At 46.7% G+C, this 12,912-nt stretch overlaps 1 protein-coding gene across 1 annotated transcript in view; it reads right to left on the bottom strand.

Moving 5' to 3' along the window:
* Positions 1 to 12,912, bottom strand: part of LOC101935588 (claudin-16-like) — a 35,092-nt gene that overhangs the window by 1,785 nt on the left and 20,395 nt on the right. Inside the window, exon 5 of the mRNA XM_005281822.4 lies at positions 7,160 to 7,351. Coding sequence (XP_005281879.3) covers positions 7,160 to 7,351 — 192 coding nt within the window. The remainder of the gene's footprint in view (positions 1 to 7,159; positions 7,352 to 12,912) is intronic.

The raw sequence follows: 12,912 nt of genomic DNA, 5'->3' as shown, positions 1-12,912 counted from the left end.
GGGTTTGCCTCCCAGAGGGGGAGTGCGCTTGAGTGCTGCACAATTCCCTAGCTGAAGCCTTCCCAGGCAATACTGATCTCAGTGTCTGTGTCTTTCTGCAGCTGGCTGTGTCCCTACCTGTGTATGTGCTGGAGGAGGCTTGAGGGCCTGGTTCAGCAAGACAGGGTGAGGGAGCCCAGGCTGGTGGAACAGGCGGGCTCAGTGGTACCCCAGTATATCAGGTGGCACCCCAGAGGGGAGGGGGCAACCTGTCAAACAAGTGACTCATTATTAGAATCATAGAATATCAGGGTTGGAAGGGAACCTCAGGAGGTATCTAGTCCAACCCTCTGCTCAAAGAAGGACCAACCCCAACTAAATCATCCCAGCCAGGGCTTTGTCAAGCCCGACCGTAAAAACCTCTAAGGAAGGAGATTCCACCACCTCCCTAGGTAACCCATTCCAGTGCTTCACCACCCTCCTAGTGAAAAAGTTTTTCCTAATATCCAGCCTAAATCTCCCCAGCTGCAACTTGAGCCATTGCTCCTTGTTCTGTCATCTGCCACCACTGAGAACAGCCGAGCTCCATCCTCTTTGGAACCCCCTTCAGGTAGTTGAAGGCTGCTATCAAATCCCCCCTCATTCTTCTCTTATGCAGACTAAACAAGCCCATTCCCTCAGTCTCTCCTCGAAAGTCATGTGCCCCAACCTCCTGATCATTTCCATTACCCTCCACTGGACTCTCTCCAACTTTTCCACATCCCTTCTGTAGTGGGGCCCAAAACTGGACACAATACTCCAGATGTGGCCTCACCAGTGCCGAATAGAGGGGAATAATCACTTCCCTCAATCTGCTGGCAATGCTCCTACTAATGCAGCCCAATATGCTGTTAGTCTTCTTGGCAACAAGGGCACACTGTTGACTCATATCACTGCTCTACAGCCAAAATGCTTCTGAAATAAATGTAGTCAAACTTTACTAATTCTGGGTCACTGAGAACGAAAATGATGCTTAAAATTGTTGATTGGCTCTAGTTTTCAAGATATGCTATTGGGTCAATATATACGACCCTTGACTTGGGAATGGCGGAGGATAAGTGAGTTATAAAGGGAAGGGATCTCAATTTAAACCAGAAATGACTAAAATACATCTTTGACTGGATCTATGAATAAATCTATGACTGGGTTTGGACAGTACTTGCTTTTTAGGCAAAACAATGAATGATGCAATCTGAAGCTGGTATTGCGTCATACATGATATGAATTGCATCATGTTATTCCTAGAAGTCATGGACGATGCAATCATAACGAAGCTCACATCACTCTGCTGAACAAATTGCCCTACATCAGCTCTAGAAATCATACAGTGTCGTGCTCTCTTATTTGTCAGTGTTTGATTTTGCAAAGGGACACATTTCTGTTTAGCCAAAGTGAGCAGAGATGCCTCGTACTTGTGTGAACAGTGCAGATAACTTCTGCTATGTTTGTGGTGAAGTGACTTTTGCATCACAAAGCGCAGTATAACCACGATGGTTAAGAAAGCCTATCACCTTTATTTTGGCTGCAAAATTGGAGATCAGGACAAGAGGTGGGCCCCACTTGTGCAACCAATCTTCGCCAGTGGTTGAACAGGAAAAGGAAATCTATGCCTTTTGCAGTGCCAATGATTTGGAGAGAGCCAACAGATCATACCAGCAATTGTTACTTCTGCATGGTGCCTCCAGTTGGGAGAGGTGTGTCAGAGAAGAAAAAGTGGGCTGTGCATTATCCAAACATTCCATCAGCTATATGCCCACTACCCCACGGAGAAGGACTGCCAGTTCCTGATGCACCAGAATCATTCTCACTTGAGTCAGACGAGGAAGAGGATGAAACTTCTGGTCCTGAACCATCAATGTCACAGGACCCACGTTTTCTCCCATCCTCCTCCTCTGAACCACACCTCATAACACAAGGTGAACTGAATGACCTTGTCAGGGATTTGGAACTACCCAAGAATAAGGCAGAGCTGTTGGGCTTCAGACTACAGCAGTGGAATCTCCTGGCAGGTGATGTTAGGGTTTCCATGTTCCGTGACCATCAAAAGGATCTTGTCCCATTCTTCTTCATAGAAGGTGATCTTGTAGCCTGCAACAACATCGATGGTGTGATGACAGCCCTCAACATCATTCACGATCCAGATGAGTGGAGACTGTTCATTGATTCATCGACGACGAGTCTTAAAGCTGTTTTACTGCATAATGGCAATGTTTTGCCATCAATTCCAGTTGGTCATGCAGTCCATATGAAGGAAACCTATGACAACATGAAACAACTTTTGAGGTGCATAAACTATGACCAACATCAGTGGCAGCTTTGTGGCAATTTGAAGGTTGTTGCTCCCTTGCTTGGTCTGCAGACTAGATACACAAAGTACTGCTGTTTTCTCTGAGAATGGGATAGTCAGGCAAGAGATTCCCACTACATCAAGAAAGATTGGCCACTCCGACAGTCATTGGAGCCTGGGAGGAAAAGTGTTCAGCATCCACCACTTGTTGAATCAAGGAAGATTTTGTTACCACCCTTACACATCAAGCTGGGTCTGACGAAGAACTTTGTCAAGGCCATTGACAAAACACAAGCAGCTTTCAAGTACCTCCGTGGAAAATTTCCAAGGTTAAGTGAAGCTAAGATAAAGGAAGGTGTCTTTGTTGGTCCTCAGATTCGTAAACTTCTTCGAGATGATGCATTTGACCATGCACTGCATGGCAAGGAAAAGACGGCATGGAAAGCCTTCCAGTTAGTGGCAATACATTTTCTTGGAAACAAGGCAGACAACTACAGGTTGTTGGTGGAAAACCTCCTCAAGGCATACAAAAGCCTTGGTTGCAACATGTCACTAAAGATACATTTTTTGCACTCTCATCTAGATTTTTTTCCACTGAACTGCGGCGCAGTGAGCGACGAGCACGACGAGCGATTTCACCAGGACATTGCAACAACAGAGAAACGCTATCAGGGCAAATGGAGCCCATCAATGCTTGCAGACTGTTGCTGGACAGTGACAAGAGATGCTCCATTTAATGAATACAAGAGACAAGTCAAGAAGCGCCGAGTAGACACTGAATAGGACTAAACTATGTACATAATAGTTTTTTGCCTTTTGTTTCATAATAAATTTTATTTATATAACCCTTTTGCTGATTTTTAAAGTGTTACATAAACAGAACAGGTGAAATATCATCATGTAAAGCAACCATAAACACATGAAAAGACCTAGGTTTACAATTTATGATTAAAACTCTACTATCTACACAATATACCTAGACATAAAATGTAAAAACTTAAATATCTTAGAAACAGTAGCCAATCAATTGTTTTAATTGTCATATTTGAATTCAGCACATCAAAATACATAATAAATAGCACATTTTATCTGTGAAGCAGACGACTTCTCAAAAATTGTAGACCAGTGTATCCAGCTTCTCATCCACTGTAATCGCCAGATCCTTTTCTGCAGAACTGCTGCTTAACCAGTCAGTCCCCAGCCTGGGGATTCTTCCTTCCTAAGTGCAGGACTCTGCATTTGTCCTTGTTGAACCTCATCAGATTTCTTTTGGCCCAATCCTCCAATTTGTCTAGGTCACTCTGGACCCTGTCCCTACACTCCAGCATATCAACCTCTTCTCCCAGTTTAGTGTCATCTGCGAACTTTCTGAGGGTGCAATCCATCCTATCATCCAGATAATTAATAAAGATGTTGAACAAAACCGGCCCCAGGACTGACCTCTGGGGCACTCCACTTGATACCGGCTGCCAACTAGACATCAAGCCATCGATCACTACCCATTGAGCCTGACAATCTAGCCAGCTTTCTATCCACCTTATAGTTCATTCATCCAATCCATACTTCTTTAACTTGCTGGCAAGAATACTGTGGGAAACCGTAGCAAAAGCTTTGCTAAAGTTAAGATATATCACGTCCACTGCTTTCCCCATATCCACAAAGACAGTTATCTCATCATAGAAGGCAATCAAGTTGATCAGGCATGACTTGCTCTTGGTGAATCCCTGTTGACTGTTCCTGATCACCTTCCTCTCGTCCAAGTGCTTCAAAATGGTTTCCTTGAGGACCTGCTTCATGATTTTTCCAAGGACTGAGGTGAGGCTGACCGGTATGTAGTTCCCCAGGTTCTCCTTCTTCCCTTTTTAAAGATGGGCACTATATTTGCCTTTTTCCAATCGTCTGGGACCTCCCCCGATTGCCACAAGTTTTCAAAGATAATGGCCAATGGCTCTGCAATCACATCAGGCAATTCCCTCAGGACCCTTGGATGCATTAGATCTGGACCCATGGGCTTGTGCATGTCCAGCTTTTCTAAATAGTCCTTAACCTGTTCTTTCACCACTGAAGGCTGCTCACCTCCTCCCCATACCGTGTTGCCCAGTACAGCAGTCTGGGAGCTGACCTTGTCTGTGAAGACCGAGGCAAAAAAAGCATTGAGTATTTCAGCTTTTTCCACATCATCTGTCACTAGGTTGCCTCCCCCATTCATTAAAGGTCCCACACTTTCCCTGACCTTTTTCTTGTTACCTGTAGAAACCCTTCTTGTTGCCCTTCACACCCATTACTAGCTGGAACTCCAGTTGTGTTTTGGCCTTCCTGATTACACCCCTGCATGCTCGAGCAATATTTTGATACTCCTCCCTAGCCATCTGTCCAAGTTTCCACTTCTTGTAAGCTTCCTTTTTGTGTTTAAGCTCACCAATGATTTCATTTTTAAGCCAAACTGGTCGCCTGCCATATTTGCTATTCTTTCTGCACATGGGGATGGTTTGTTCCTGCGCCCTCAATAAGGCTTCTTTAAAATACAGCCAGCTTTATATTTATATTCCAGTAGCTCCTAGAGGCCCCAGTGGAGATCAGGTCCTTCTTGTGACACTCCCTGAAGAACTCAGAGTTGACTTTCAATGAAATTTAGGGTGCATTGACACTTCCAATCTGGAGTGTAAATTCCAGCTTGAGGGGACATGGCTGCTCTAGTTCTGGTCAGTCTAGTGTACTAAGAATAGAATGTAGTCATGGTGGCGTGCAGCCCCTAGCATTTTGGATGGTTATGTGCTCGGATGGCGCTAACTCCTCCCACCAAATGTGCAGTTGCAGGTCTACTTTATTTTTAGCATGCTAGCTTGATCAAAGCCAGAATTTACCTCCATCTCCAAGTGCAGATATACCCGAAGTCTCACTGGAAGTCAACCCTGAGCTCTTCAGGGAGCGTTTCTTGCTCTATGTCTGTGCAGCACCTGTCACAACAGGACCCTGATCTCCACTGAGGCCGTTAAGTTCTACTGAAATACTCTTAAGCTCCTAAGTACCTAAGACCCAGAGCTACAGAGGTATTTAAGCATCTAATTCCCATAGAAATCAATAGGAGTTTGGCACCTAAATACCTTTGAGGATCTGGGCCTAAATTACTTTTGAAAATGGGACTTAGGTGCTTTTGAAACTTTTACCGTATATCTTTAGGTATTTGTGCTTCAGATTCCATTCCAGCCTCCTAATTAATTTCCTCCTTTCATTCTGCCTGCCATAGTTTATGCTCCTTTTCCTTGGCTTCACCATGACAGGACTTCCATTTCCTGAAGGACCCCTGGCTTGAATAATCTCTTGACCTTGCCATTTCACCAGGCTGGTTTACTTCTTGTCTTCCTGTTGCCCTGTTTGCATGCAGGTATTCACGCCTTCTAAGATTCCCATGCTTGACTCAAGTAGTCACACTTATCCGGCCCAAAGGGGACAGTGGCTTAGAGAACTGGGACAAGGTCTGCTTCCAGTTTCCTGGCCCGTGGTAGATGCGGGAGAGGAGGCTGCAGCCACCTAGGTAGTGGGGAGTCAGGGGACAGCTTGTAACAAGCACTGGGATGCAGGGAGTGCACTCTTGGTGCCTTACTATATGTTCAATAATCCTGTGCTGAAGTCCCACATGCATGGCACCGTGTTCTCCAACCCCGAAATGGGTGAACAAAAGCCAGAGCGATGCTGAGCCCAGGGGAGTATGTGTGTGTGACGTGCTCCTTCTAACTGACATTGGGGTGACTCTACCTGATTATGCTGGGCTGCTGGGTTTCCTTCCTGAGCCAAGGCAGGTTGTCACAATCACTCACTGTCCATGTGATACTGAGAAAGGGGCGGGGAGGGAAGCGCCTTGACAGGCGCCAATAGCTCAGCATCCCCTGAGGCAGGACACCAGGGGCCATATTGCCAAAGGCAATTTGCAGCTCCCATTGACTGCAGTGCAACGTGTGGGGGCCCAGCACTTCTGACGACCAGCCACATGAGGGCTTCTGCTCTGGAGGCAGCAGCTCGGCCCATCCAGACGCCCTGGAGGCTCTGGCTGTTGCATTGTTGACAGGTTCTTCTTTCACTGGCTTGAACCAAACTGGGAATGAAAGCCATTACTGAGCCTTCCTTAACATGCACGCCTACAAACTCATCTTCACAAAGCTTCCACTAACAGGAAGTGAGTGTTTTACATACATCTGGCGTACAGAACAACACAGTAATCCCTGTGCACTGGGGGAGCAGGGCAAGCATCACAACCAAAGGCCAAATACCAACTGATCTCTTACACCGGCCGGGGCAAATCCAGAATACATTGACTTCAGTGGAGTTACTCTAGATTTAAGTTGGGACAACTCAGAACTGAATATAGGCCAAGGAGAATCTCCTGGTGTTTCTGAGCTGGCTCTCTATCTAAATTATTTTCCTGTCTAAAGATAAATTATGCTGAAAAATAATAAGTTTGTATTAAAGCAGAAGACATGTTTTGTGCTCTCTAAGGTACTGTCTTGACTAGAAAAGGGGATGGTTGTGTTCTAGGCTAAGCCACAACTTGAGGTGTTACCCTGCATCTGCATGAGGAAAAAGGCTGAGTTTACATCTGGTTTAGCTAGCACACGTCAGCTAAACCTAACCTAAACTCAACCACTTTTCCTAGTCAAGAAAAGCCCAATGGCTACATGTAAAGCAGCAAGTTTAATATTGATTGATCAGTGAGATTCCTCAACTGTTACAATTTTCTCCTAAATCTGGGCCAAAAGTTTCAAACTTTGTGTCACTAGGTTTCTGAAGATACTGGACAGTTTGCAAATCTGTTTGTAATCGACTTGTCCCTAGTAGACTGGTATTGCCATTACTGACCTGTGAAGATATAAAGGCAGCAGGTTAGCATGATGGATGCCATAAAGCAACCTGTCGAACCAACCATTCCCAGCCAGCAAGACCACCCGAAGTCGTAGTGGATCCCCAGGAATACGTCATGTAATATCAGAGTAGCTCTCTCCACATAGACATCCACCGCATACCACACGGAGCCGACCATGCCAAGGACGCCTAGCCAAAGAACAAAGTCAGCTGAGAAAAAACAGCACAGAACACACTCCACACCAGCCACTCTCCTTGGGGGGACAGGCCAGGCCAGTCTGACCAGGGCTGCCAATCCCAAGGCTTCAAATATCATGAGTCAGACTTCAAAAGTCAGGAGATTTTTTTTTTAAATAATATAATATTTGGGGAGGGGAAGAGAAGGGGAGAAGGGTAGTAAAATCTCTCTGAACCCCTGGGGTGAAGGACCTGCCTTTCTATCCCTCTCCATCTGCCTTCCCTAGTACTGCCCTTTTTGTCCCCTCCCTGTCTCCTTTGCTGCACCAGGCATCATGCTCCCACTCACATTCACTCACCATGCTCCCCAACAGTCTCCTTTCCCCACCTGTTGCCTCAATTCATCTTCCCGCACATTTCTCTCCCTTTCCCTTCCCGGCTTCCTACTCCTCACATTCTGCTTCTCTGCTCCTCCTTTTGCCTGCACTCTCAACCTCTGCCGGCACCTCCAAATTACCCTTCACGCCCTCTCTCCCTCCAGCTCCGCCATTTCCTTTGCTCCCCATTCCACTGCACCCCAGTCTCTTTCTGGTGTTGTCCCTTTCCCCTACCCCCGCCCAATTCCCTGTCCAATTTCCTAGCCATAGAACACGAGGGTAAACAGCCTCCTCTAAAGACAGTCTGGCTTCAGTTCCATTGGGAACAATGGGATACAGTGGCCATCTTTAGTAGGTGCAGCCTCACTTTTACCTGTAGGGAAATGGGCACCATCTTGAATGAGGGCAGCCTGTGGCTTCAGCCCCAGTGGGTCAGGAGTAAGGACCTGAGGAAGAGCTGGCCTCTGGGCAAACTAATGAGCACAGCTGGCCAGTAGTTGGTTGCCTAATTGGCTATGCTACATGATTGGTTGGAAGAGTCAGCAGACTGGAGCTGAAGCCCAAAAGCAGCAGTTCAGCGGCAGCTCAAACCAGTTGCCCATGGCTGCAATAGCTCTTATGCCGGCTTGTTCCCAACCTTGCCCCTGCCTTGGCCCCAGCCCTGCCCCTGCGTTGGTCCCAGCCCTGCCCCTGCGTCGGCCCCAGTCCTGTCCCTGCTTTGGCCCCGGCCCTGCCTCACTCCACATAATCCACTTCTGACCCTTGGCTCTGATTCCTGCCTTCTGACTCCAGCTGTGGCCCTTGGCTCTGGCCTCTGACTCCAGCTCTGACGCTGGGCTCCAATTCCTGGCTATTGACACCTGCTCCAACCACTAGGCACGACCGTCCACATCCCAGTCATTGACAGTTTGAGCAGTCCCTCTACAAACAATAAGAGAACCAGAGCTGATGCGGTGAGCATGGACTCTACAATCCCTCTTTGACGGAGATCGTGGGAGCCCTACGGACCTTGTGTAGAATGCAATCCTGTAAAACTCAAGTCATGCCGCCTTCAACCCCAACCCCTGCTCCCCACGAGCCCAAGCCCCTCCTGCCTGACAAATTTAACAATGATCACAACAAATTTTGTGTGTTCCTAAATCAGGGTCCACTCCTATTTCTGCTATGCCCACGGTCACACCCACTGACCAAGCCCAAGTGGGATTGATTATCAGTCTGCTTATCAGGGAGTCCCTGGCTTGGGTGTCTTTGCTCCTGGAAAAATCAAACCCCTTTCTGGGACATCTTGAGGACTTCATCAGAGCTATGGCCGTGACCATCGATGACCCAAGTCATGAGTGTATGGCCGAAGTGTTGCAACAGGGATACTGGCCCTTAGCTAAATATGCAGCAGAGTCCCAATGCTTGATAGTAGAAACCAAATGGAGTAAGGCTGCCCAGCATTATCATTTCCGGCTTGGCCTCATGACCATATACAAGATGAACTGGCATGTTGGAATCCTCATCTGGCTTGGATGCCTTAGCTGACCTATAGATCAAAATCAACGACCGCTTGCCCAAGCAGCAGGATGGTCCTCCTGGGTCCTACCAGGCTGCCAGATCTGGTTCCCCCCCATCGCCAGTCCCTTCCCCATCACCTCAGCTCATGCTAGTTGAGCATGTCTGGCCCCACCTCTCTGACTTGGAGAAGAATCAACACTGGACATAGGGCCTCTGGCTGTAACGTGGAGAAACAGGACACTTTGCATCAAGCTGCCCTGCCAAGGGGTTGGGATCCTGATCTGCACCTGGGTTGGGAAACGCCAAGCCGCAGCCCCAGGAGCAGAGTTGGGCTGGGTTGGCACCTTCCTCTCTTCCCAGTAGCCCAGACCAACACTCAGGTATTTCATTTTTAATAATGGAGATATCCCATCTCCTAGAACTGGAAGGGACCTTGAAAGGTCAGTGAGTCCAGCCCCCTGCCTTCACTAGCAGGACCAAGTACTGATTTTGCCCCCGATCCCTAAGTGGCCCCCTTCAAGGATTGAACTCACAACCCTGCATTTAGCAGGCCAATGCTCAAACCACTGAGCTATCCCACCCCCCAGTACCCCGGTGATGGGCAAGCAGTGTCCAACACATCTCCAGCTCCCTCTTTGGCTCTGGCACCCTGCAATTCCCAACACCTCCCTCGAGGCACAGGTGGAGTCAGTTGCTTCAGGCAGTTTCATGGATTTGGAGTTTTCCCAAGCACATAACCCCATCCAGTGCAAGAACCCCCAAATTAACAGAGGCCATAGATAGGTCACTCCTTTCATCAGGACCAGTCACCCACCAGATGGCTCCATTAGAGATAATTATCCTTTCAGGCCACCTAGGAATCCTCCAGGTTGGGCTAGTTCATGCATCTCACTCATCAGTTGGGCTCGGTGCCACGACCTGTGCAGCTGATGGCAATCAGGCATGATACACTTTGATTCCCTGTCTTGCAGACAATCCTGCTTCCTGAGAGCCAAGCCAGGGCCAGCCACCTGTTGTGGCTTACTTGGTCCTCCAAAGAAGTCAGAGATGTGAACAGAGGATCCAAAGCCAAACTTGGCAACCCCTAGGACCTCCCCAATGGCTCTAGGGATTCCTATTAAATATCAACTGATGTGTCCGACAATAAGAAAGCAAACACCTCATTGCTGCTATGACAGCTCCATCGACCTCCAGTCAGAAGCAGAGGGTCCCTTTGGGAGCAATTACTCCCTCTCCAAATCTGAAGTACAGATATTCCCAAAATATCTCAAGGAAAACCTGCAGAAGAGGTTCATTCACTCCTCCACATCCCCAGCGGGGGTCCAGTCATCTTTCTGGCAAAGAAAAACTGTTCCCTTCAGCCTTGTGTGGACTACGGAGTGCTGAACAAGATTACAATCCAAAACTGGTACTTCTTCCCACTTACTAATGACCTGTTTGAAAGACTCCACTCTGCCAAGGTCTTCACAAAGTTGGACCTCCACAGAGCTTATAACCTGGTAAGAATCTGGGAAGGATATGATTGGCAGACTGCCTTTTGTACCGGCTATGGGCACTTGGAGTGTTTTGTCATGCCATTTGGATTGTTCAGCACCTTGGCAACTTTCCAGCATTTAATCAATGACAGCTTTCAGGACCTTTTGGACCAATTACCTTATTGACTCATAGACTTTAAGGCCAGAAAAGACCATAATGATCATCTAGGCCATAGACCCTCACCCACCCACTCCTGTAATATACCCATAATCTCTAGCTGAGTTACTGAAATCCTTAAATCATGATTTTAAGACTTCAAATTACTGAGAATCCACAATTTACACTAGCTTAAACCTGCAAGTGACCCATGCCTCAGGCTGCAGAGGAAGGCAACAAAGCCCAGTGTCTCTGCCAATCTGACACAGAGGAAAATTCCTTCCTGACCCCAAATATGGCACTCGTTAGACCCTGGGTATGTGGGCAAGACTCACCAGTCAGACACCTGGAAAAGAATTCTTTGTAGTTACTCAGAGCCTCCCCATCTAGTGTCCTATCACCGGCCATTGGAGATATTTGCTACCAGCAGTTGCAGGTTGGCTACATGCCCTTGTAGGCAGCGTCATCACACCAGCCCCTCTATAAACGTATCAAGCTCAGTCTTGAAGCCAGTTAGGGTTTTTTGTCCCCACAGCTCCCCTTGGGAGGCTGTTCCGGAACTTCACTCCTCTGAGGGTTAGAAACTGTTGTCTAATTTCAAGCCTAAACTTATTGATGGCCAGTTTATATCCATTTGTTCTTGTGTCAACATTGTCACTTAACTTAAATAACTCCTCCCCCTCCCTGGTATTTATCCCTCTGATGTATTTATAGAGAGCGATCATATCTCCCCTCAGCCTTCATTTGGTTAGGCTAAACAAGCCAAGCTCTTTGAGTCTCCTTTCATAAGACAGGTTTTGCATTCCTCAGATCATCCTAGTAGCCCTTCTCTGCACCTGTTCAGTTTGAATTCTTTCTTAAACATAAGAGACCAGAAATGCACACAATACTCCAGATGAGGTCTCACCAGTGCCTTGTATAATGGAACTAACACTTCCCTTTCTCTACTGGAAATACATTGCCTGATGCATCCTAGGACTGCATTAGCTATTTTCACGGCCCCATCACACTGGCGGCTCATAGTCATCCTGTGATCAACCAGTGCACCCAGGTCTTTCTCCTCCTCTTTCAATTCCAACTGATAAGTCCCCAGCTTATAGCAAAAATTCTTGTTAGTCCCTATGTGCTTGACCTTGCACTTTGCACTATTAAATTTCATCCCATTTCTATTACTCCAGTTTACAAGGTCATACAGATCTTCTTGTATGATATTCTGGTCCTCCTCCGTAGTGGCTATACCGCCCATCTTGTATCATCTGCAAAACATTTTAGCACATTCCCATTTGTTGTGCCAAGGTCATTAATAAAAATGTTAAATCAGATTGGTCCCCAAACCGATCCCTGAGTAACTCTACTAGGAATGTCTCTCCAGCCTGACAGTTCACCTTTCAGTACGACTCGTTGCAGTCTCCCCTTTAACCAGTTCCTTGTCCACCTTTCAGTTCTCTTATTAATCCCCAGCTCCTCCAATTTAACTATTAATTTCCTGTCTGGAACTGTATCAAATGCCTTCCTGACATCCAGGTAGATGAGATTTACTGCATTTCCTTTGTCAAAAAAAAATCAGTTATCTTCTCAAAGTAAAAGATCAGGTTGGTCTGGTACAATCTACCTTTTGTTGTATTTTATCACAATTACCGTTACCTTTATGTCTTAAATGATTTTTTCTTTCAAAATTTGTTCCAAGACCTTGCATACAATTGTGGTCAAACTAACAGGCCTGTAGTTTCCCCAATCACATTTTTTCCCTTTCTTAAAAATAGGAACTATATTAGCAACTCTCAAGTCATAGGGCATGACCCCCTGAGTTTACAGATGTATGAAAAGTCCTTGCTATTGGGCTTTCAATTTCATGTGCCAGTTTCTTTAATATACTTGGATGGAGATTATCCAGGCCCCCCAGTTTAGTCCCATTAAGATGTTTGAGTTTGACTTCCACCTCGGATGTGGTAATATGTACACCTCTACCTCGATATAATGCTGTCCTCGGGAGCCAAAAAATCTTACCGCGTTATAGGTGAAACTGCGTTATATCGAACTTGCTTTGATCCGCCGGAGTGCGCA

This window comes from Chrysemys picta, chromosome 21, assembly GCF_011386835.1.
Source record: "Chrysemys picta bellii isolate R12L10 chromosome 21, ASM1138683v2, whole genome shotgun sequence".
Classification (NCBI taxonomy): Eukaryota; Metazoa; Chordata; order Testudines; family Emydidae; genus Chrysemys; species Chrysemys picta.
The sequence above is the reverse complement of the archived record's forward strand: the minus strand, read 5'-3'. Positions and strand labels throughout refer to the sequence as shown.